The 25,346-nt window shown below is 40.3% G+C and overlaps 3 protein-coding genes across 5 annotated transcripts in view; all 3 read right to left on the reverse strand.

Annotated features, from left to right (window-relative positions):
* dip2bb (disco-interacting protein 2 homolog Bb) overlaps positions 1-1,267 on the reverse strand; it is a 40,402-nt gene extending 39,135 nt beyond the window's left edge. Inside the window, exon 1 of the mRNA XM_042406594.1 lies at positions 491-1,267. Coding sequence (XP_042262528.1) covers positions 491-575 — 85 coding nt within the window. The 5' untranslated portion in view covers positions 576-1,267. The remainder of the gene's footprint in view (positions 1-490) is intronic.
* A 1,227-nt stretch (positions 1,268-2,494) lies between these two features.
* On the reverse strand, positions 2,495-10,264 carry atf7b (activating transcription factor 7b). 2 transcript variants are annotated; one of them, XM_042407544.1, is made up of 12 exons: positions 10,143-10,264; positions 8,552-8,613; positions 8,296-8,392; positions 8,035-8,168; positions 7,767-7,892; positions 7,473-7,630; positions 6,848-6,944; positions 6,589-6,708; positions 6,277-6,426; positions 4,855-5,043; positions 4,619-4,724; positions 2,495-4,471 (listed from the first exon to the last, which is right to left on the reverse strand). In XM_042407544.1, exons 2-12 carry the CDS (start codon positions 8,597-8,599, stop codon positions 4,236-4,238), a joined length of 1,461 nt encoding a protein of 486 aa, XP_042263478.1. In that variant the 5' UTR covers positions 8,600-8,613; positions 10,143-10,264; the 3' UTR covers positions 2,495-4,235. The 2 variants fall into 2 exon arrangements, with proteins under 2 accessions (XP_042263478.1, XP_042263479.1); XM_042407545.1 differs by having other exon boundaries at positions 4,411-4,498; positions 10,143-10,256.
* Positions 10,265-12,545: 2,281 nt separating this feature from the next.
* Positions 12,546-24,613, reverse strand: larp4ab (La ribonucleoprotein 4Ab). 2 transcript variants are annotated; one of them, XM_042403331.1, is made up of 15 exons: positions 24,018-24,613; positions 21,918-22,056; positions 21,299-21,545; positions 20,621-20,757; positions 19,847-19,950; positions 19,493-19,603; positions 18,936-18,989; positions 17,960-18,172; positions 17,743-17,840; positions 16,597-16,830; positions 16,252-16,303; positions 15,906-16,070; positions 15,658-15,791; positions 15,401-15,569; positions 12,546-15,000 (listed from the first exon to the last, which is right to left on the reverse strand). In XM_042403331.1, exons 1-15 carry the CDS (start codon positions 24,018-24,020, stop codon positions 14,623-14,625), a joined length of 2,238 nt encoding a protein of 745 aa, XP_042259265.1. In that variant the 5' UTR covers positions 24,021-24,613; the 3' UTR covers positions 12,546-14,622. The 2 variants fall into 2 exon arrangements, with proteins under 2 accessions (XP_042259265.1, XP_042259258.1); XM_042403324.1 differs by lacking the exon at positions 24,018-24,613 and adding an exon at positions 22,827-23,537.
* Positions 24,614-25,346: the final 733 nt, after the last annotated feature.

Raw genomic sequence — 25,346 nt, forward strand, 5'->3', positions numbered from 1 at the left:
CATCATTTAGTGTACACTGATGTCTGAACACACACACACACACACACACACACACACAAGGCCTCCGGGATGACAAACTTGACCCATTTTCTTCGACAGGAGTGTATATGCTCATATAGCTGTGATGATAAGCAGTGTATGATATGTATGCAAGCAGATAATGTCCATCAAAACAACAACATGGAGGAAAAAAAGATAAAAACATGCTAGATTCATGAAATAAACAGATAGTTTGTGCATGCAATAAACACATCTATGTATAATAACAGCAACAAGGATAGTTGATGGAGAAATAACAGCCTGAAAAGGAGGTCAGAGTGTTTTTATCATTTGTTGTAGTCGTGCCCAGATCCTCTGCTGCAGCACTGACTCTCAGCTGACACAGGACGACTGATTTCACATCAACACACTCAAGATCTGCACTTATCACCCGTTTGTATTTCTTAACCCTGCAGGTCCAACTATTAAACCCGCTGTGTGGAGCTCTTACCTTCGGATAGCTCCAGATCCAACTCCGCCAGCTGGTCCCTGACCTCTTTAGGCAGAGCCGACAGATCAACGCTGCGGTCGGCCATCGTTGGAAGCACAACAGCCTGCGGGATGTTTGCGGTATCTCGGATGACAGCAGGTACAGTCCGGCATGAAGATGAAAGGAATCAAGATGTAGGGGGGGTGTTTACTCCATCCTCCCGACTCCCCGACACCGCCATGACTGTGGGAGCTGGGAACAACTCGCCAGAGGAGTCTGTCAGTCACATGACCAGGGCTGATGGTAATTGCCGTGACAGGACGGTGGGATAAAGCGGACTCTCTGCTCCCTCTGCTGTTGTGTTTTTTTACAGCTGGGAGGAGAAACGGCATTCCTCCAGAGCCATCTCACCTGCCACCCTCCCCTCAGGTGGAAACTATAACCTCAGTTTGTGCCTCTCGTGTTTTAACATCATATTAAAGTCATATTTTCCCGAAAAAAAAAACAAATATGCGTTGAGACTGTAAAAACCCAGAGGGTATTTTAACAACACTTACTAATCCTCAGACTCCTCTATTTATCTGAATGAAAAAATGCTCAGTCCACATACAATTAAAGAACCTATTTGTAGGATTCAGTGGGATCCATTGGCAGAAATGGAATATAATATTCATAAGTTGTTTTAATTAGTGTATAATCACCTGAAAATAATAATTGTTGTGTTTTTGTTAGCTTAGAATGAGCCCTTTATATTGACCTAAGGAGCAGGTCCTTTTCCAGGGAGGCTGCCATGTTGCACCGCCATGTTTCTACGGTAGCCCAGAACAGACAAACCAAACACTGGCTCTAGAGAGGGCCTTTCATGTTTTTCGTTCCGCGAATGGGATGGAATGGGATGGTGAGGGGTATTCAGCTTAGATGCCATTAAATCTCGTACACTAATTCTTTGAAAAAAGACAAATAAATTCTATATATTTCTATATCTATATATTCTATATAAATGACACCTTTGTGCTTAATTCATACAATGTGCAAAAAATATGTTTATACGTCTATATGTTACAATTCAGGTTATTATTTAATATTTTCATACAAAGTGATGTGGTTTTCATTTTTCTTTTGTCATAAAAAACACACATTTCCCTTTCCCTGTGTAGGAATACAGTTACAACATGGATGGATTTTTTTCCCACCCAGATGAGAAATAGGTTTAAAGGTCCAATGTGTAGAATTTAGTGGCATCTAGCGATTGCAACAAACTGAATACCCCTCCCCTCAGCATCCCTTTCGAAATGTGTAGGCTGGGAAACTTACGAAAAACACTCAAGGCCCTCTTTAGAGCCAGTAGTACTGTAGAAACATGGCCAAGTCCGTTCCCCTAGATGCCACTAAATTGTACATACTGCACCTTTAAATTTTAACCTATAATAGCAGATTTTTGGCCTCTTTGGGGCAGGTTGTCTCCTTTTAAGTTAATAGATGGCAAACATTTTCATTCAGGAGCATTTAGGAGTTGTGTGTCTGGTCACCTGATGAATGAAAGTTCAATATATGATCTCCTTTTACCTGTTTTTGGTCTTGACTGGATGAAAAATGAAGACATCTGGCTCTGACTCAGTTCACCAACTAGTTGCTAACTTTGTATACTGTTTAGTAATGGACACAATCAGTTTTCATACTTTTTTTTTTTTTTTTTTGCTGAAATGACATTATGAGAGTGGTGAGAGTGAATAGAAAACCAACACAATGAGCTGAAAGAAGCTGAGTCAAGTGATAATTATCTGTGGGTTTATCTGTGAGGGACCCCCTTCACATAAAAGTAGTCATGTGATCAATTGTTAATATAACGATAATGATTATGACAGCTTTAAGGATTCTGGATATACATTCAGAAGAGCAGGAGGTTTTGTTTTCACAACTTGGGTATTCATTTTTCAGAAAAACAGATACTTAGCTCCGTGACTTAGATGAAACCGTAATACTGAGAGGCACAAACCGATACTTAGGTGGAAACATGCTGATGAATTTACTTTTTCATTAATTTATTTTATTATTTGCCCGAGACAACTTATTCATTAGTTGAGACTATACACAAGTAATTTTTCCCATCCTGAGGCCTGAGTATTTTAGAAACTCCCTCCATACAGATATCCTCATGAGACATTTTTTCATGTGGTTCAACCTCTGTTAAACACATAAAAGATATCTACCCTCTTTAACAAAACAAGGGGGACATACTATCACATGATGGGGAAAAGAAAGCCTAACATGCCCACAGAGAAAAATAAACATCTTAAAACAATGACATGTTGTAAAAAAAAAAAAACACAGTGACAAGGGGAAAACAACGTGATAGTCTTGGAAGTACAATGCGGTATAAAATAAGCTGCATTTTAAAACATACATTTTTTTAAAAGAAGCACCTTGCACAAGTATTAAGTCTACTTCATGATACAAGACGGCTTTTCAAATGTTGTAAAGCACCCAGGACTAGGACATCTGTAATTGTCTACAGATGTGCACTCATCACCGGTCTCATTCACTCAAGAACACACATCTTCACATTTTCTCATTAACTTTAGCTTTAGACTGAAATAGACCAAACCCCTCTCAGCGGCTGGGCTGCACACATCAGCTAAATGCAAGAACATTGATATTCAATAGAAAAATATATTGCACTACTCTTTCCTCAACTGAAATGCCTGGGTAAATGATTTAAAATCTTGTAGGTTTGATTATCATTTAAAGGCCATCTAAAGCTAACCATTTCAAGTGTGTTACATTAGGACTAAGGATGGAATCCTTACATAACGAGGACAGTTTTTTGCATCAATAATTTGATGTTATAAGCAGATCAATAGACAGTGATGGTATGATGAAGCACAAACAAACAGTGGTATTCTTCTGCCTTGAATAATCCATGCAGTCGATAGGGTTTGATACATACACGACTAAATGTAATAACATCCATTTCAAATGGGTTAAAACTGATGGTAAAAAAAAGTCAGGCACACACTCACAGGGTAAACTGTGTACACATCTACAATTTGGTTTGTTATGCACTAGGCAGACTAAACCATCATGTGTATTTAAGAAGAATTAACTCAAAAGGGAAACACAGACAGACAACTAAAGGACAAAAGTAAACTAAAAAAAAGCATTAGAAACACTTTCCAGGCTGCCTTTTACTGCACTCAAACCAGCCAATCTGTCTCTATACGTTCACTGCATCAGCAAAACGTTATGTCAACGACATGTTTTCAGGCATAAAAATCTTTTTTTCTTACAAATGAAAAATACAAGATATCTTACAGTAAAACTGTCAGCCTGGAAAGCACCCAACCTCATCACAGCCAAGCGTGTGGGCCAGAGTTGGACTGAAGCTGCATTTTAAGTGAAATGAAAATAAACCGATGACTTTGACATGAAGATTTTTCATTCATACTGTTCATCCAAATAAAAACCGTTTTCATAACTGATACAAGACATGACCCCAAAACCCTGCAGAGTGAGTGTCCGACATGTTTTCATATTTCATATTTACATACACAGAGTGACGAAGCTTCTCGCAACAGGGAGCCTGCGGGGAGTGGAGGGCTGACAGAGGCACTGTGCCGTGTCTTTGTGTGATTATCATTGGCTGTGAGGGGAGGACAGTATCTTAGTCTGGGGTGGGGGTTGAGGGTGGCTCCCTCTCTTTAACACTTTGCACCAGTCCGGCCTCCGAATGCCACTCGAGTTCATACTGGCTACCTGCGTCAGCACATCATCTTGGGGCAGACTGGGACTGCGTTGCCATGACGACCCCTCCCGGCTGGCCCGATCCCATGCCGGCCAAGACCGACATGGCCACCGCCTCTGCGGCGCGGACGCTCAGCCCGTTGATGGTGGCCCCTGGGCTGGAGGCCGAGGCAGGGGGTGACGGACCGTGTTGGATAACTGCCGCTGGGGAGCCGATGGGTTCAGTGGAAGTATCCCCGGAGGCGTCCTCTCCTCCTGCAGCTAGAGACAGAGAAAGAAACATTCACCCTTAGAGAGGTGAGCGAGTAAAAAGAATACATTAGATGGAGGAGATGATAGATGGATCCTTAAAATCAGTGATACAGTGCCCGAACGCTTGTTGGTCAGCGCACAACTTTTAAAAGTTACCTAAGAAAGAGGCTTTCTTCTGCATAACAGTGACAGGGCAGTCTTTGTGGGCCAGGAGGAGCTGCTTCAGCTGTGCCACCTCATTCCTCAGTAGGGTCACTTCATTCTGATGGCAACACAAAGCACACAGATCATTCCTTGTATGACCCTTGGTGTCATATTATCAAGGAGACCAACCTGTGGGCATTTTTAACTGGACTTTCCCCTGTGGGGTGATAGAGACACTGAAGACTCACCGTCAGAGAGACATTCATGTTGGCGAGATCATCTGCCTTCTTCTCCAAAGAATTAACCCACAGCTTTCGTTTCTGCCTGCAGCGGGAGGCCGCTGCTCGGTTTCTTTCCAGAAAACGCTGCCTCCTCTCGTCAGGGTCCATCTCGGAAGCTCGCCGCCGCCGGCCCCCTGTTGGCTGTGCTGGGGACACCTAGGGAACGATGAAAGTGAGTTGTTTTAAAAGCTACATGAAGTTTGGGAGTGGGGCATGTTGAATTACACATCCTGCCAGTGTAACAACGTGGTACAGGAAGTTTTGAATAACGCATTAGAGCTACATGCAAAATGGGCTAAACAGACACAAATGTGACCACTATGTCGGGACTGAGAGGTGTTTTTGAACGTGTAATGACTGCATATGGCACTCATCTCAACATTTAAAGTCATGTTAGAAATCAAAAAAATGTTTTGTACTACAGTGTCAAACTAAGGCATCCAAGACTATAGCAGTGAATGCAATGCTCATCTTTGACACTGAAATGTCACCTCAGTAACATTCCTTTAGTGCACACAATAACTTGTTTTGTTTCCCTGAGGCCATATCTATTTAATTCAATGTTTCAGTGTATATTTGAGTTGGCTCACAGACAGTGTTGCACAAAAGAGCATGAATGTTTAGTTCTCTGTTAAAGCCTTTGCTGCTTGATACCGTTGAATCTATTGTGTTTGAAAACTAAATCTGTAACAATGATCGATAAGGAACCAAATTCATAAAAAAACAAAACAAAACTAGAAATACGGCCTTGCGGTTGTATGCCTCCGCCGAACAGTAAAGTTGCAGTTTAGATCCATGTCTGTCCGGACGCATATAATATTTGTGGTGAAGACTTTGAAGAAACTTAATAAAAAAGGTATTAAGTGTATTTTTTTGGCGAAATGGAAGTTATCACTTGAGTTATGGCCAAAAACGTGTTTTGTGAGGTCACATTGACCTTTGACCACCAAATTCTAATCAGTTCATCCTTGAGTCCAAGTGGATTTTGTGCCAAATTTGAAGAAATTCCCTCTAGACGTTCCTGAGATATCGTGTTGACGAGAATGGGACGGATATATGTACAGACAACATGAAAACATAATGCCTCCAGCCACAGCGTTCGCCAGCGTGGAGGCATAAAAACATTCAACCTCATCAAGTAGGGACATCTAAATATTGAATTTGTAAAAAAATATTGCTTTCCAACCAGTTTCAATACAGTGCAGTGCAGTATTTAGGGATAAAATGGCTTTTCAGGATTATAAATCATAACAATTTGCATGGAAACTTTTCAAATCACACTCTTCGTTTTGACAAAATATGGCTAGTGTTTGATGTTTGGTATTACTTAAAAAAGGACCCATTGTCATCAAATACGTTCATGTCAATCAAAAACATTTTATTTATTACCTGTGGTTGGGCAGGCGACGGTGCATCAGAGTTTTGGCTGGGTTGCTGGCTCTGTTCCTGTCTCTGGGGGACAGCAGGGATGGACCCTCCCCCCCCGCCACTGCCATCGTGTGCTCCTGGGCCCTGATGAGTTAGAGCTGCCTTCAGCCGCTACAGAGACACACAGGCAACACTCCAGGTAGGTCATTTAGTTCACTAAGCTCACTAAAAGAACTGTGAAAAATGGGGTGTCCGCAAGTTTCACCACTTCAAAAACAACATGCTAAAGATGTAGAGCCCATAAAATGATGCCAATACGACTGATCATCTCACCATCTTGGTCTCAGAGTGCAGACTGTACCCTGACGGGGAGGATGACCCACTGCTGGCCCCGCCAACTGGTGGTCCTGGAATCCCAGGAATATTAGGCACTGTGTTCACTGTCCTCGCGAGCTTCACATTGCAACAAATAACCAGAGAAAAAGGGACAAAGACACAGATTGGATAAGGTAAAGTATAAAAAAAAGAATCTTTCAAGTATCATAATAGTTTTTTAAAACTTATTTTCCAAGATTTGAGAATGTCAACTTACAGATATAACTGAGGTCATCTGTGCAGGACTGGGCAGGAGAGGGACTGTCTGCCCATTCGGGAGGTGCCTTACTAGTGGATAAGAGCTTGTCGGGGAGCTGTAGAAAAAATTTGACACTTAATAAATGTCTACTCCTCCATTCTGCACCCATGAACAAATTTAATTATATATCTCAGGCAGATTGAAAAAGTATTTTAGTTCACCACTGAAAAACTCCCTAGCATCTCAAGTCCTGGTGACAAAGTATCATTTTAAGAGGGATTTAACTTCATCTCTCAAAAGTAGGCGTGACTTTGTGAACACGAGTCTCTGGTGAATCACAGCATTGCTGTAGAGCTGTAGAGGACTGTTGCCTCCACCCACACCTGCCTAACTCTTGACCAGGAGGAGGAGGATGAGAGAGAAATTAATAGATCACACCTCAAACTAAAAATCCAGATCTAGAAACTCTGGACAATGTGTGGTCTAGAAAAAGCATTTATGGTTTGACATTAGATAGCCAGTAGTTCTACTTACAGACATTTTCCTGCACACAAACAAATGTTTTAAGATGCTTTGTATTTACCATCCCAAGCAAATGAACATAAAGACATGCAAACAATAACAGGAAGACACTGTAGTTTACCCTAGCTGTCTGTTGGAGGATGGCGCTTGCGTGATGACAGATGTTGGAGATGGCAGAGTTGGGTGTAGAGCATCATTACTCAGGTGAAGGGGAAGAGAACCTGGACGCACAATGGTTGGAGTCGGGGCAGAGCTCGCCACAGGCTTTGTGATAATCTCCTGTTGGCAAAATAGAAAAATGTATTTTGTCTTCTCTCGGGCAAACCAACGTCTTGATCAAAAATAAATCTGTACATCAGTGTGTTCTACAAACAAAAACACAGTTCATGGCAGTGCGTTGAACCTTTGCTCTCACCATTGAGTCTTTGCTGTTTTCTGACATACTGGAGGAAGAATCTGGACTTCCAGGAGGGGAAGAATCAACTTGTAAAGGACCCTCATCCTCATCTTTTACTTCAGATGGTGTTTGTAAAGGTGCAGCCTTAGAGACAAATAGCAGAGAGGAGAATGTGAATATAGCCTTGCAGAACATCTAAAATAAAAAATTGTCTAATTAATATGATTTTTTTCTGATATCCTGAGGACAGCAAGTGTATTTATTCAAGGTATAAATTCATCCTTACTCTCACTGGGTTTTTCGCCCTCTGATCGTCTTCCTGTGCTTTGCAAAACTCCTGTTCGAAGGAGCTGGCCAGCTCATTGAATAATCCAACCTCCTCACAGTTCTTCAGGAAACGTGTGGGTGTGGGGGTCTGGTCTGGGGGCGAGGGGAAACCACACATTATGTCAGTCAACACAGAAGCATCTCCACCGACAACTTTATTCCTCGGCAGAACAATTCAGCTTCATTCATCAAATACCAATGTAAATCTTAATATCATTACCTGCAATGATAACGGAGTCTGTTCTGGCAGGACCAAATTTTAATGTCATTTCATGCTTGTGTTTGTGGACTGAAAGATGGTCTTCATTGGTGAATCTCTGCACACACAAAAAAAGGCACAGCAGATGATACAAATACAATAGTATAGCATTCAAATAAAAATAAAAAGTATAGCATTCCATCAATCTCAAGGGTAGCATCATGATAAGAGAGTGTTATGTAATATGCACATGAATGAATGTGTTAAGAAATCATACCTGCCCACATCCAGGGGCAGTGCAAACAAAGGGTCGGTCATCCCCCATCTCAGACTCAAGTTCTGCAAAAAGAGAGCAAGAAAATACAGAACAACGTGTTATCAGCTTTATTCATTAATACATATGGAGGCAACCAAACAGCTGATGATCCAAGCTATCAAGTCTGCTGCTGCTTTAACAGCTGGGTGTTATGATAGATGCCACCCTAACATGGACTCCTCATGTAGAATTTATTTGTAAGAAGACACAGCAGCGTGTTTACTTTCTTTGTAGATCTTTTGGAGGTAGTATCCAGATTATTTTTCTGTTTTTTTAAATCAGTTATTCAGAGTGTCATGCTGTGCTGTAGTACGGCCAGGCTCAGCAGTCTATCTCTGAAACTTAAAACTAAACTATATAACTATATGATCAAATCCAACCTCTGTGCACTACTTTCAAGTAGCTCACAGCAAGAGCATGCCCAGACTTACTAACAGTATCTCTTCTGACTTCTCACATGTTTTAAACAGAGAATACCAACCTCTGCCATCTAACAGGCGGTTTACAGTCCCTCAATTTAAATGCAACAGGCTGAAGAATTATTTTATACATCAGTTAATCCTGTTGCTAAACCAAAATCAGTGTGCTGCTAACTGAGATCAGATCCAGAGGATATGATGTGATATGTATGACTGTTATGCTGGTTTGATGTGTTTTGTGTGTAACTGTACGTTTAAAACCTCTTGAACGTAGCTGTCTAAGGACGCGAAATGACTTTCAGTGTAAACGGACAATATCTTAATACCACGTTATTGTTCTACACTGGCTTTATTGATCTATACTGACCACTGACAACGAAAATACTCAATGTCAATGCTATATGTTGTGTTTACTCTACTAATGTTTCAGTCTTCATGACATGAACGCCGTGCACCTGTTAAGGAGTACACCATCTGTGTACACCTGTCACCAAGACTGTCGAAGAACATGGTGAGACAGCTCCTAGTGACAACTGTTAGGGAGGCAAACAGGCCAAAGATTGTTGGCCTGTTTGGGGGCATTTGCTTTGCTCTCGGTCGTGGATGATCGAGCAGAGCCAAAGACAGTCACCATGCAGCTTACTGACGGTGTCATCAAGTCATCGGCGCTACTGGCTACCAGTTGTTATGGCCAGCTGGGTGGTTACGGACCAACGATGAGATTTACCTGAAGTGCCAAATTGTTTAGCGAGAGATGGGCCTCAAGCTAGCATAACCTTATCACTAGCCACACCAAAACACATGGTTTACAAATACTGACAGTTGTGTCAATATAACAAGCTTGGAGGTTAACATCAATGAAACTAATTACAGGTGGCCGTTGGCCGGATACGCCTCGCAAGGCGCAAATATTTGTATAGCTGCCGATCACAACACAGCTAGCTCAGCTAATGCTAACTGCTATACGGAGCTTCGTTAGCTCGTGAGCAGGTCCGCCAACGTAAGCAATGCTAATGCTAAAGGAAGCGGTGCCCACGATCTAAGCTACGGTCGCACGGAAACAACACACGCTTCATCAACATTAACTGAGTATATGTGCATGTTACACGATACGAAATGTGACCAGAACTCACCCGACGTAGAAACAGCCGCTTCTCTCCCCCCTCCCTGCTCCGGACAGTGCTACTGCGCTGCTGCCTGGACCGTTGTTGACACTCTGACACTAATATCAGTGAAACATCGCGAGAGCTGAACCATGGCCGAGATTACGTAACAGGATTGGCCGCAAACGCGCTACTGAACCCACAACGGCTGCATTTTATATCCACAAACGTAAAGTTTCCAAATCCGCTCTTAGATTGCTGCCTTTCTTTACAGAAATTCTGAGTCTCCTGTAATCCCTAAGCCACATGAAAAACCACAAAAGCGCCTTACTACTGCCTCGACACTCAGAACTTACTTATGTAAACATCTAATTTTTATTTCTTTATTTTATTTATTTATTGTCTTCAATTCTTTTCTTTCTTTTGGGTTTTTTTTGTTTGTTCGATGTTGTTGTCGATTTTATTTCTGTGCCTTTTATGTTATTGAATGTCTTTAACGGATTTGTTCGTCTGTTTGTTTTGTGTGATGGTTTTTTTTCTTGTATTTGTGTATTATTTGTCTGTGTATTTCAAATTTTGACTAATAAAGTTGAGAGAAAAAAACGCAGCTGAATCCACCGCTTTTAAAACTAATATCTGTAAGAAAATAAATAACCTTAATTCATTTAATTTGGAAAGTAAATGCCATCACTTAAAATTGGACAATTTAGCAGACCCAGAGGTGAAGGTGACATGGAGATACTGGACTTTATGGATGTGAACTATGCTTTGAACTATGCTTTCAAGTTGTGGATAATGGATAAAAGAATATTTGAAAGCTCCAGAATCCTTTTGGTGTTTCATTTCAGAATATTTTTAGAATTTCATCAGCAGGTTTTTATGGCAGCAAAACAATGCTTTGTCCACAGTTTCTCCCCTCACAAAACTATTATATGGAACAATGAATACATAACCAGAGAGAATAAATCACTACATTAGCAACATTCAATTGACAGGAATATAATTTTTTGTAGTAGACTTACAAAATGGTGAAGCTCAAATTCTTACTTATGAGGAAATTCTCAGATCTAAAACCTTTCCTGTCACTTATAAAAAATATCAAATGGTAATAAATGCTTTTCTCCTTCAGCTGATTTAAAATCCACTCTGAGATGCAAGAGTCACAGGAACTGGAACCTGCCTTCTCTGTTAATAGAATAAATATTAAAAGTCACAGATGTACTGATAAACATGTAAGAAATTATTTTTACAGCAAAAGGAAAATTACTCCAGGTGGGAAATTTGTGTGGAACTCCCATTTTTCTAACATTCAATGAAAATTTCCCATAAAGCCATGTTGTTTCCCACTGAAATAAGAGCTTCTACCATATACATTTATTATCCTCAACAAATTGAAAGAAGTACATCACAAAATTGTGCATAATATATATCTCACCAACAAATTCGTCTCAAGATTCCTGGATATTGATGACAAATGTGATTTTTGTAAAAATGAAGAAGAAACAACTAAACATCTATTTTATGAATGTCAGGACACATCAGGATTCAGGAAAAACACTGAAGATGACTTTGACACTCAAACCAACCATTCAATTAAACTGGAAGTCACGGATGTGACTAAAAAAAACAAAGCCAGAAAGTTCAGCAGACTTTCAATTTATTCATTTTACTGGGAAAATTACACATACATAAATCCAAGTTCTCACCTATCATTTGAACTTTTCATGATTGAATTTAGAAAGTATTTTGAGTTTATCCAACTCATAAACAATAAGAAGTGTGCACATCAGTTAGTATGCTCCAAGAATCTTTAAAGAAATCTGATTTTATTGCCTACCTTTTCTGTTATGTTTTCATTTATTTATTTATTATTACTTTTGCCCTTTGTCCTGTGACCATGTTGACTGTATCGACAAAATTGAAAGTGATGTCAAGTTGTGACATTTTGTATAAATAAAGTGATGGGAAAAAAACAACAAAACACTTCTGCATCCACTGATTAAACTGAATTTTACACATCTTCTGATTTTTGTGTGAATATACCACCTTTATTTCATAACTACATAAATCCCGTTCAGCTGTGTCAGTGTCACGCATCAATGAAATATCCTTAAAACTCTCATCAAATCTTCTAAATCAAAGATGCCTACAAAAATGATGTAATGCCCATGATTATTTCCGGAGGATTATTCTGCAGATGTGACGTAAAAATCCTATTCAGTGTTGCATGGTAGAACATTTACGTTATCCGTATCTGTCACTGGCCCGCTCACTTGCCAGATACTACAGGGAACAAACACCAGGTTTAATTTTAATAAAATCAACAGGTCACACTTCTGAGATGTCTGATAACTTATTCACATGTACTGTATGTGAAACCGCGATAGCATCAGATACAAAAACGTGTCAATATACACAAACAGAAGACAAGAATGTTTAAAAATAAATCTTTATTTTCATACATCAGGCTCAGTAATAAAATATTCACTTGATAAACCAGTGTGTACTTGGCTGAAATTTGCAAACCTATGTTTGATTGTGACAATTATAAGCAGGATTTTGATGATCTGAAATTGCATTGACAGGATAACGAAATAAACTGCATCATACGCACATAACAAAGGACACGCAAGCATGCAAAAACACATTCAGCCTCATTCCAACCAGCCCCACAGATGCACCTAAAGGGTGAGGTTTACAATACGGAGATACAAACTGATAATTGAGTTTTGACAACAAACCAGCCTTGTTCAGTGTAACAAATTGATGTGTGAAGACTTCTTGCTCTCTAAATAATGGAATGAAACACTGATAAGGCACTGGAAGTTTGGTTTGTGATGATAGTTTCATGTAGTCTGATGCAGAAGCAATCTCATTCTTTCTTGCACACAAGTTTACACCGTTAAGACAACCATACATATACACAAGAAACACCTGAACTACTGATTTCAAGACACAAAATACTGTACACCGAAGCATATTCCCTAAAAGCAGAGGACTCAGAACACTGATCTAAGGCGAAAGGTTTTATGCACCCAATCCTGAAAATCTGTAATTCTTTATCTTCATTTATCTTTTGCTGATTTCCACTTGCAACACCACAAACTATTTAGATGAAATGAAAACACAAAAATGAAACATTTAAGCACAAATAAGTAATTCTGTTAAAACACCTTTCCATTTTCAAAACTCCATAATGACTAAAAGCCTTGAGATCAAAGGATAGTTCATTTCAAATTGCACTACATGTGCTGCACACTGTTGAACCATGAATGGCTGTACAGATCAGTATCCAACTCACTGAATATCGGTAGATCCAAAAGATACTTGTTAGTGATCCGTCTCTCAACACACCTATTTACAAATATTACACATCTCATGAAATTAAAGAACTTCAGATAGAAAATACAATTTAAAGACAGCTATTACAGCAAAATAACAAATACACTAATATCCCAGATCAAAGCTACCACATTGACATTTACAAAGTCAAGCTCAAGAGTGGTTTTGCAACAAAAGGACTACATTCATCTGAAGCCTCAGGTATCCAATCAAAAACATAGTGCATGCAATCAGTGTCACCAAATTGAGTGGAGACAGTTGCCATGGCCTCAACTATTAAACAGCTACTTTGATCAAGATGTGAAAGATTTCTATTCTGGAGCAGGTTAAAGCTGTACACCACAAGTTATCATGGTGATCTATCTCAGTTCAAAATGAGCCCGTTTTGTGAGACCGAAAGCCAGGACTGACATCAAAGTCAGTGGGTTAATGTATTAATCTTGCTTTGTGAGATGCACAAACATTATCAGTGGATTTCTGATAGAACAAGGTTTACATGTTTACAAGCGGTAACTCTTGGTAACGAAGTTATGTGGCTGACAACTTCTATTCTGATGAGGACGCCTGCTCTGCTGTGATCACAAGGGGACACTGATCTGCACAGGATTAAAATGACAAACAGAACTACTCTGTTAATACTACAGGGGTATTTTTCAAATATCAGCAATATTGATCCAATATCTGCAACACGCAGACATCTACTGCCAAAAACAGTCAATAATTATGGTTATATGATGTGATATTCTCAACTCATAATGTAGTATTCCCCAGGATCCATTCTACGGTAAGATTCCCTTGTCATAAAAATATCTTCAACATTTTTACCCATCAACACTTCTGTAGTAAAAATCTACTACTGAGTCACTGTCTTCCATTCAAAAAAAAAAAAAAAAAAATCAAAAATCCAATGCTTAACAAATTAGTGAAAATGAAAAGCAAAGACTGAATTCTCAGAACAAAATCAAGTGTGCCTATTGACTATTGGTTGGTTTGGATTTCTATTTGCAGTCTTTCCAAAAGATTCCATGTCAAAGTAAAGAAGTTATTTGACAACGTCTGTCAAATGAAATATATTCATCTGTCTATATACACATACATTATATATTTACATATATATTTATTTTTATTTCTGTCTTAGTTCATGTTTTATGGGCTCCTTTTTCTTGAATTATTTTGGTGACCTTGGGGGAATGTTCTGTTCTTTGCCACTCCGTCTGGCTCCCCGCTGAGGGGAAAACTGTTTGCCGGTATTCAGCCCTCTCTGATGCTCCCGAATCTTCAGCCCTGCGCCTCCAACTCTGCCTGAACCGTTCGGCCCACGGAAGGAGCGCAAGGGTTGACGAGGAGGGCGGCTGTCTCCGGGTTTCTCTGGTTTCTCTGTAGTGCGCCTGGAGTTGGGCCGAGGCTCCTCGACCCTGTTGACCTTGAGCTCTTGCAGGGGTTGGCTGGCTACAGAGGCAGGAGGGGAGGGAGAAGGCGTCTGTGCTGGTGGTGGCTCCTTCGCCAGCCGCTGGCATACCTCTGCATAGCTGAGCTTTCTTTGCCCCTGGTTAGAGAATAATGGGCAGGAATTAAAAAAAAAAAAAAAGTACAATTAATGATCAAGAAACAAGAATTTCACCACATGAATAATTAACACAAAAGATTGTGCCTATCTGGAGACCATATGATCCAAAATATCAAAATGCCCTGTGAAAAACACTCCATCATTAACATACTTAACTTGGATTTTTCTGCAGTGACTCTGGGCTACAATTAGAAGCCAAGTCAACAGGTAATGCATAGTTGATACGTGATATGATAGATGTAATTAGTGGAATCTTTCAATTTCATAGGCGTTTTATATTAATACTTTGTGTCTTTTATGTTCTAGCAAATCGTAGTTGTCACATATGTGTTGCTGTCTTGATGTTGCTGTGAGGTAATATGGTCCAGGAGAGCCTTACCTGTTCTGAGGTGGGAGATGGAGGAGGTGCCTCTGTAGATACAGACTGGGTGCAGGTGGGGGGAGCGTCTTCTGCAGCTGTCGGAGAGACGGCCTCCACGGACGGGGAGATTTTTGCCTTTGGAACAGGAGGTTCAGTCTTCTCCACTTCCTTTACTGGAGGAGAAACACTGAATCGAAAAAAGGAAAAGTATGTGTCATTATCCTTTTGTATGCCCTTGTTGTTCAGACATGTCATTAGCTTGAAGTAAACTTTACCTTGAGACCACTGGTGGTTCCACTGTTTGTGGTGTCACAGGACTAGGTTTCACCTCTGGGGTCACAGGATCAGGCACGCTCACAGGATCTTCTGAGATGCTTGCGTGTTTCTCGTTAACCTCTTGGCTCACAGACTAAAACAAAAAGTTAAAATATGATGTGCATTTATAGAACTGTAACTTAGATGCTGTTTACAGGATCTTCAGAGCAGAAGGTACTTGTATCAGAGAGAACAGGACGTTGTATACCTTGTTGGTCACTTTTAGGCCACGTACGACATCAGAAAGGCGCATCTCTGGTGTAGTTTCTCCTCGAATGCTGACCACACACCCCGGCAATGGAGGAAAATTGGAAGCTGCCAGGTCAAACTTTGGTGGAGGTGGTACCTTGACCTCCATCACAGGAACAGGCCTCTGCAATTTTCATGTCAGTAAAGGTCAAGCTTATATAAGAAAGGTTCCTGCACACAGAGAATTACACTGAGACAACCTTTTGAACTGACAAGGTAAGTGGAGACGCACATTTTTTAATGGAAAATCACACGTAATATGTTTGAAAAAAAAAAAAGAAAGAAAAAAAAGGAAATATGCTGACTGTGTTATGTTCATCTTCTCTTTTCCTCCTCATGCCTCTGTGGTTACCTCTCCTGGAATGAAGACAGATCATTTTCATTAAAAAAAATCTTGTAAAAATGAACCTTTCCATGTTAAAACAAACAAACAAACAAACAAAAAACCCCCTCAAAGAATACAATGGCTTGCATTTCTCTGGAAAAGCCAACAAATGAGTCTGATTCCCTAGTTGTTTCTACTAACCATGCAACATCTTGGCAATAGAGCTTTGACAAAGAGTTTGACCCTCAATATGTATCAGCCTGTCACATTAGGGTAGGAAATCTTCATCTCAATAGTATAAATAAGCAGGATGACTTTCACCCACCTGGCCCGTCCATTCATGATCAGATCTCCACTGTGTACGGCGGTCTGTGGAGAAGAGTCTTTAAGGCTGAGGGACAGCAGACTGACTGGCTCTGAAGTGGTGCCAGACAGTGTCCCTGATGTCTGGAGGGGCTGTGGACTCAAGGGACCCGAGAGGCCATCCATCAGGGTTCCCGGAGCCAAAGAAGAAGAGGGAGGCACATCAACAGGCCTCGGGTGACCCTTTACATGGTTTCTGGGAACACACAAGGGACACACATTTCAGAAACTACTGACCGTCAGCTTTACCACACAAAAAAGAGATTGTTGATATTTTACAGTTGTGCAAGTATAAAAAGAAACTCATGATGACACTCAGGCAAAAAAATCAGAACTGAACAGAATTGGCAGCACTGATGCATTGTTGTTTTTTATGCCTCTACAAAAAAGGTAAATGACTGGCACAGGCCAAGTGCATAGTTTTTCTAAAGAACTTGCTTTACGTTTTTTAAAATGTAAAATTACTCTATTTCTTCCTAACATGTGGACTAGGGTTGGGCCGATGTAAAAATCTTCAAACCAGTTTGAATATACCGGACCAGTAATACCGAATTTTACCACTTGATGTCACACGTGATTCAGCCGCTGTCAAGTGGAACATAACGAGAGCCCATGACAATTGAGTGACACATTGTGTTTTTATTTCTCACAACAACAATTCAACTCAACTTTTCTTCTTGTGCAAGGGTGCTGTGTGTACAGCACAGCATGGCTATGCTATGCTAACAATGCTAGACATGCTAACTAGCAAAACCAGAAACCAACCCAACCCTAATCTTCAAACAAACACCCATATCCAAAGAAGTGCAACTTTAACACCTTAAATGTATCACCAAGATCAATTTTCAGTGGCTTTTAACTGCAATGGCCTTATACAGTACATGCTAAACATTATGGCAAGAACATTTGTGAGTTGATTATATGAAATTAATCACATCATTGAATCTTTCTGCAATAAGGTAGAGATTGTGAGAGGGGAAGCAACAAATCAATATCCTTGAATATAAGCACCAAACGTGATTGAGTTCATGAAAGAAAAAAATGATTATAACTGGAAAGCATTACTGTAAATCAGAGAGTAGTGTTGTCATGCGTGACGTGCACCTACCGGCTTCTTGGTCGATGGGTGTTGGTGGAGTTTGAGTTTGCTTTGTAGTTTCCAGGACCGTTGTAACCGTTTATGAATCCACTGTTGGGGAAAGGTGCCTGAATATCACAAAGGCAGAAAGGGAAACAATTTACACACAACTGATCCAGAAAAAAAACAAACAAAAAAAACTTGGTAACTTTTTGTAATACACATTGTGACTCCAACAGGTTCTCACCAGAGGTGTTTCAAAGTAAGGCATGAGTGAAGGGTTCCAGGAGGGAGACACCACTGGGTACACAGGGTACTGCTGCTGCGGGCTGTACATCTGCTGCATGTAGACGTGGGAGCCATACGGAGCCTGTGGCTGGGTGTGCTGATTGTATGCACTCAAGTCCACACTGCGGAAGCTGTTCTTACCAAAGAATGTGTTAATGGCCTTAATGCGGGCCTGGGGGGAAAATGAAGGACAGGACAGAATTAGACATTTGGTTTTGTAAAGACATGAAGCCTCTGCTGTACCTGTGATGGGTAACATTGCAGCTCTAGTCTATTGTCCCTTAGTCCCCTCAGATCTCATAATCTCACGGTCATTAGGCCATAAAACACTGCCCTGACTAGAGGGGGGGTGGAGAGGGAGTGGCGGGGGGGGGGGGGAGAATGAGGAAGAGTAGAGATAAAGAGGAGAAGCAGCAGAGATACAGTAGATTTGTGAAGAGAGAGCTACAGATAAAAAAGTTCCTCCCAGCCAGACACAGTGCATATGGGTCCTTCCAAGCGCGATACTGATCATCACTGGGGTTCACACAGGACCATTAATACGTCAAGGATAAACACAGGGAACACAAGGTCAAATCAAAGTCCAGCTGAAACGCAAAAGGTAAATGTCACACTATGATAAGGAGGGCAATCAAACTGTCAGCCAGAACTGTATCTGCAAACACTGGAGCAGAGACCACTGGATTTACTCCTTGCTTATCGAGTCTTGGTACACACAAATCCCAAGGTCACTGCCGAGGCTATGGCTTAGCCAAACAATCCTAGCCCAGAGAGTAATGACGTGACAGCTGACAGCACAACTAGTCTTGTGTAACACAAGGCTTGCTGAGCCCCATGCAAGTGTCTAGTGAGCAATGACCCAATACAGGAATAAAACTTTGTAGCATTCTCAATAAAGTCAATCATTGTTTATGCATTTCAATGACTGAACTCACCATAATTGGTTTTCCCTGGAATGTTTTCACTTCCTCTCTTAGGTATCTGTAAGCCTGAGGACAGAAAAGACAAGAACCAAATATTAACAAAACTAAAATCTGTGTTGTAACATTTTCATTTAAAAAGTAAATGCCTTCTTCCCCTCTCACTCCTAGAGCACTAGTATAATGATGAGTGCTTTACAACTATAAGCTTGTGAGTTACACATTAAGAGGATGAAATTGCTGTAATAAGTTGCAGAATTTCTTGAGGGCAACTGCTCCTACAATAATGCATTTAAAAAAGAGAACAGACCATTGTAATCATGAGCTATTAAAGTCAGATCACCCACACTGGGGTTATGAAAGTCATCTTTGGCTTTAAAGAAAACCAAACAGGAGCAATGAAAATGCCAACCACATCCAATGAGTAACTAATAGAAAACAAACATTTAAACCAAAACCATACTGAATTGTAATCTTATATCATTATATACTAAAACTGTCATAAAACGAATAACTAATTCTCACAACAATTACTTATACAAAGCCACACAGTTATTTATGAGGAAACATACCTGTAGTGCATCCATATCTGACTGAAATGTTATGTACCAGTTGCTGTTGTGTGCAAATTCAGCACTTAACACTTTTGGACAGTTTTCACTCTTAAAAAGAGCCTCCACTTCCTGTGAAAGAGATGCAAGGCACATATTACACACTGAACTCATACATATCTTCCATCAGGCCACCCTGCAGGTTTTATGAGAATAAGCAATCTATGACTCATGATATACTCACCGCAACAACTTAATTCAAAGTACAATTAACTGTCTATTACTGATTTCTTATTCGGAGGATTGACTGTACGGTGAGATGGGTGAATGTTGTGGAGGACTGTGCTTAATTTGCAGTATGATGTTTTTATTTACCTCAACTGGCGTCGTCTCTGGCACCTCTCTCAGAATAATGATGCAGCGACTGTGATTTGGCCGAACCTTCTCACCAGTTTCATCAACTTGCACCATGGGAGACGCTGTGACAAAGACACAACCTATATGTGAGTGTTTTCCTCGGCTGGAAGTAGCTTGAGGGCACCTCATACAACTATAAAGTTTGTTGTTTCAGAATGCGCCTCTTTCTCTCTGGCATACACCTGCAGCATGTTACCTTTGAAGTTGTTTGTGGCAGTTATTTTTGATAACCATAGTGCAAATGTGAGAAATTGGCTGGGAATTTTTTTTTTTAGCAGAAGCAGTGAGCATCGCAGGCAAGAACATGCTCTACACTTTACACAGACACAATGGCTGGAAAAAAAACAACACTGCACATCAGCAGAAACACTGTAGTGGCAACATCATGTTGTGGGGATCTTAGCAGCGACACACGCTTTTATTTCTTACTGGTGACTGATAGATCTTATCATGTCTTCTGTGTGAGCAGTTAACTTGGTGACACTCTAAACAATAGCCTAACACAGTACGTGTATAGTTTTAATGTTTGAAATAATCATTCAGTATTTTGATTTCCTATAATCTAAGTGAAGGTGGTCACTAATTCAGCTGCGACAGAAAGCCTCCACAATTAACAGCTGTAGGAGACCAATCACTAAGAAACATGATTGCACACAACAACAACAACAACAACAAAAAAACCCCATTCCACTTATGTTTTAAAGTTCAAACATGTGACAGCAGCACTGGTACCTCGCAGTACATCCAGAATGAGGTCCATGTCAGTGGTGAGAGCTTTGATGTCCTCCATGCAAGCGATAGTCCAGATGGGAACAAATTGATCGCTGTCCATCTGGGATATCAGGTACAGGTCCTTCGATAAGTTTTCTCTGGAAACGCCCAAAACAAAACTGAATGTAAACATCATACAAAATCTTCAAACACATTTCCCACAACATTCAAATTTTTGAAGATTTCCATCTTACAACATAAGAACGAGGTGGAAAACAAGATATTATACATCAATTCCTCCATTCATAACAAAGGATTTGCTTCAGACCTTTACATTCAGAGTCCTCCCACCATATGCCACTGTAATAAGTTTACTGATTAATTTGTTTAGTGCATCAATTGTAAATTGTGTTCATTCACAATTGTGTTCATTTACAATTTGTGTCTTATATAATAATATTTTTTTACACAAGATAAAAAAAAGTTTAAAACGGACCATTAAGTTAGGCTAATTATAACTGAACTGAATCACGGTTTCCAGAATTGAATCAACAAAGAAAATCACTCGTGAATCAAATTGTCAACTTGAATAAATCAAACTGAATCAAAACAGTCTTCAGTCAGCAATGAATGACCCTAAATAAGCACACTTCAGAACACACTACATTGAGAGAACATCCACAAGGTTATACTACTCACCTAGAAAAACAGAACTCAAGCTGTTTCTTCAAAGACTCTCTAAGGCTCTCCTCAGACATCGGTTGTTCCTTTGAAGCATCACCATCTATGGGTGACTCGCACTGGGAGTCAAAGACTATATAGCCTAAGTCAGTTTGGTCTACACCATTGACAACGCCTTCTGTAGGTACATAGGTGTAGTCAGTAGTGGTGTCAGGATATGCCGTGTCACATTCTTTACCCCCTGAAGACGAACCATCTGAATAACCTAAGACAGGAGACAAGCAGTAACAAAACGGTTGTGAAATACCCATCATGTTTAGACAACGACATACAATGCTCTTAACAAGCTTTCTCATGCTTTGTATTTATTGCATAACCCTGAGAACAAGAGTTACAATCCTGGTAATATTCTGTAAATGCTACACACGCCTATACGTGTCACACAGACAGACCTATCCCCATACTTTATTTTCTTTGGCTTTAGTGCTTTATCAGTGCAGGAGAGACAAGGGATTGGTCTAGATTAATGAAGCATTTTTGCGAATAACAGATGGAGATAATCAGCCACCTATAATCTATAACCTAGATGTTAAAGAGTTAGAAAACACTAAGACACACAGAAGTGATGAAGTCATACCTTCAGTCATCTCAGCAGATGGAGGGTAGGTTTGGAGCCAAGAAGAATTGTCTGTCCCATCTGGGATGTCATTCTGGTGGGCAGGGATCTCCTGCCACACTTTGGCGTTAGGGTTCAGACCTGCTCCCTTTGTGGTAACCTGCATGATTAACAGAATATACTGTGAGTGATAAAAAATACTTTGGGTACACGCCCAATACAGTATGTTACAGGAAACACATCAGTGCAGTTTTTTGATCATCGTCTTGTTTTGAAACTTTGCACCTTTACATGATGGGATGTAATGTGAAAAGTCAAACTGTGGAAGTATGAGTTGCCTGTCCCGCAACTGATTTCATTCTTGATATGACTCATTTGAAGAAATCAGTATTCAAAACTGTTTTTGGTTGCCAAAGTCTACTACTACCATGTCAAATTACACAGACACAGTCTACACAGGAAAAAACAGAAAATGCCACATCTTCTGAAGAATATGTACGTGCTTGCTGCTGAAATTTTGCAGTTAAAAGATTTGAAACACATGAAATACTGAAACAGTTTTGCAGTCAAATTACAAATGGTAAAAGAAGCTCAAATAGTAGCGCATCACATTCCCGCTACATAGAACAAATCATCAAATACACAAGTCTCTACCAAATGACTGCTGATATGCAAGCTTTCCATTACCGCAGGTAATGTTGTCCAGCCTTCAAACAAGATCATTTGATAAGCATCAGTCACTCAACAATTCAAATCCTGCTTTTAGCAAAACATCTATCCTTAATAATTTAAATGTATTTATAAAGGCATTTTCCCCCCTGATGTAATAGATGTTTAAAAAACTAAAAATCCTGGTGGTAATTCTGGAAAAGATCAGCATGCAATTAAAAAAAAACATAAATATAGTGTAAAGACATACACGGATCACACCTGAGAATAAACAGTATTACGCCCCCGCAACATTCAGAAGTAACTCCCTTATCCAAATATATCAGAGCCAATCCAATGAATGAGGCTAGTTCACCAGAGATCCTCTAATCCAGTTTTCCGTCTTTGCGAGGCCTGAGTACTCACACACACACTCACTCACACACACACAATGAGTCGCGTTGTCATTGGCTCCCTCATCACTGCTACCCCCGCCTCACATAACGATCACATGTACCCATACATGGCGCGGGTCCGCCTCTGAGCTCCAGCGTGACTTCAGCAAAGCATTTTGACCTGTCATCCATTGCAAAAACCATCGAGTTTGCTTCAGTCATTGAAGCTAAACCAATGAATGGATCGAAGTCTTACAACCATTCAGACAATCATGTCCGCTACCCACAATTTAGTGACAATTCAGCGACCCCAGGTTAGCGGTGCAGCACAGAAACGTTATTTTGAGGGTCAGGAAGAAAAGAGCACATGGCGGCGACGTGCCCATGCAACTTATATCGCGCGATTATGTTAAAATGGCTATCGTTTCATGTATGTCTGTATAAATACAGCTGATATGAGAGTTTCTGATTAATTCTAAATCCGTCTGCATTGATCTTTCAAAGTTATTTAACGCTGCCGTGTCCGCGGCACACTGCCATGACCTTTATCACGGAACTCTTTGATAGCTTTTCAGCTTCAGTTGTGTAACGGCTAACGTTAACATTTAACACTAATCACGTGTAGTAGTTGCTGCACATTGACCGTGAGGTAATTTAATTATATGATTATTGAAAGTTGTTACGGAACAATATGTCTTGTTATTCCTCTCACTTCAACATATACCTTAACACGTGTTTGCAGGACGGCTTGTCTCGCCGTCTGCCATATGTTAGCGAAACCATAAATACCTGACTTTAGCTAACTAGCTTATGTTTACTAGCAGCACAGATACACCCGGCCTTGCTTTATACTGCGATCCTTGGCTAATTGGTTTGACGCGTTAACAGTGACATAATTAACCGCCCATGTAAATAAAGTCGGAAAAGTCATAAGCATAAACGCCAATTAACAACTAACTTGGATGTTTAAGTTACCGGAGCGGGTTAAAGCGTTTTGGATGTGCTTGAAATGGGAGGAACGACGCAAACAGGTTGTCGCATGTTAGCTAGCGTGGCCGCTTCCAGGCCCCAAACTCACCATGCTGCTTTGATCCTCGCCTTATATGATGATGTCCTCTTCGGCTCACGGGAGATTAAATTGCCGCTGCTGGTTTTATTCTCCTTTGAAGGCAGCTCTTAAAATACCACACGCACTTCTTTGCAGTCAGAAGTCCGTCGTCGCTTTCTTCGCCTAACTACCGTCTCCCCGGTAACTGCTGTTTAAACAGCCGAACGTGCTCCTGTCCAAACGGTGCGTCCGCGCGGAGCACAACTTGACAAGGTAACAACTTTGTCTACTATAACGGCTGTTTCGCTGTTTAGAAAAAAACGTTTCCCATTTTATGAATTATGCTCCTCCGCTCAATTCCTCATCCCGCAAGTCAGCTCCTCGGCACCGCTCATCCAGCATGTGACAGCTGCGTCCTCTGTCCGTCCGTCCCAACAGGCAGCACCCCGCCTCCACAGCTAACTACCTCCCCGGCAACAGCAACGCTAACCACGCAGCGTAGCAACGACTGACGGTGACCTCTGTGAGGTGACTCGACTGTGAAGCTGATGCTCTTGTGCTCTTATGAGAACTGCCCTGCGCTTGTAGTAACGATGTAACAAAGCTAATTAATATACTGTAGAACATCTGATATATTTATACTTGACATTGCAAGCAAACAGTGACTCCACACTGTTAGGTAACCTCCAAGCGGAGTGATATGACATGACCCCATGCAATATCTGGATGTAATATGGAGGAAGTTTCAACATGAAATAAAAATGGAAATTATGATACAATCCATTACCAATAACTGTTTCTTTTAAATTATTACTTTCCACCGTGTGTTCACTTATTAAAAAATGTCTGAACTGATACAAATCAAAATTTGAGAGCTGCTTAAATAAAGTTAGTTATCCTATTACAACGTGTGAATTTCTGTAAGATCATAACACCACCGATAACATATATATTTTTTAAAAATGAATTATAAACACACGGATTCATTAACAGTGTCAAAATAGGGTAAACAGAGCCATTTAGGGCCGAAAAAGTATCCTAACAACAAAGTACAGTTAAAGGATTATAATACATGTTACAAAGTATTTCACTGATCAAGTCCATCAATCAATTTAGACAGTGTAAAATATTCACCTTAAAGAATAGAATCAGGTCTCAACTAAAGATGCATCAGCCTTACAAATTTTGGAATTTATACAAGTAAACAGTTGTGTTACAAACTGTGCTAGTGTGCTCTGAACCTTTAATAATGATAATAATGCATTTAGTTTGTACTGCACCTTTCATTCACATTGAATCTCAAAGTGCTAAAGCATTAAAAACATATAACAAAGAAAATAACAAAATGAAAAAGCCTCC

This window comes from Thunnus maccoyii, chromosome 3 (genome assembly GCF_910596095.1).
Source record: "Thunnus maccoyii chromosome 3, fThuMac1.1, whole genome shotgun sequence".
In the NCBI taxonomy this organism is placed as follows: Eukaryota; Metazoa; Chordata; class Actinopteri; order Scombriformes; family Scombridae; genus Thunnus; species Thunnus maccoyii.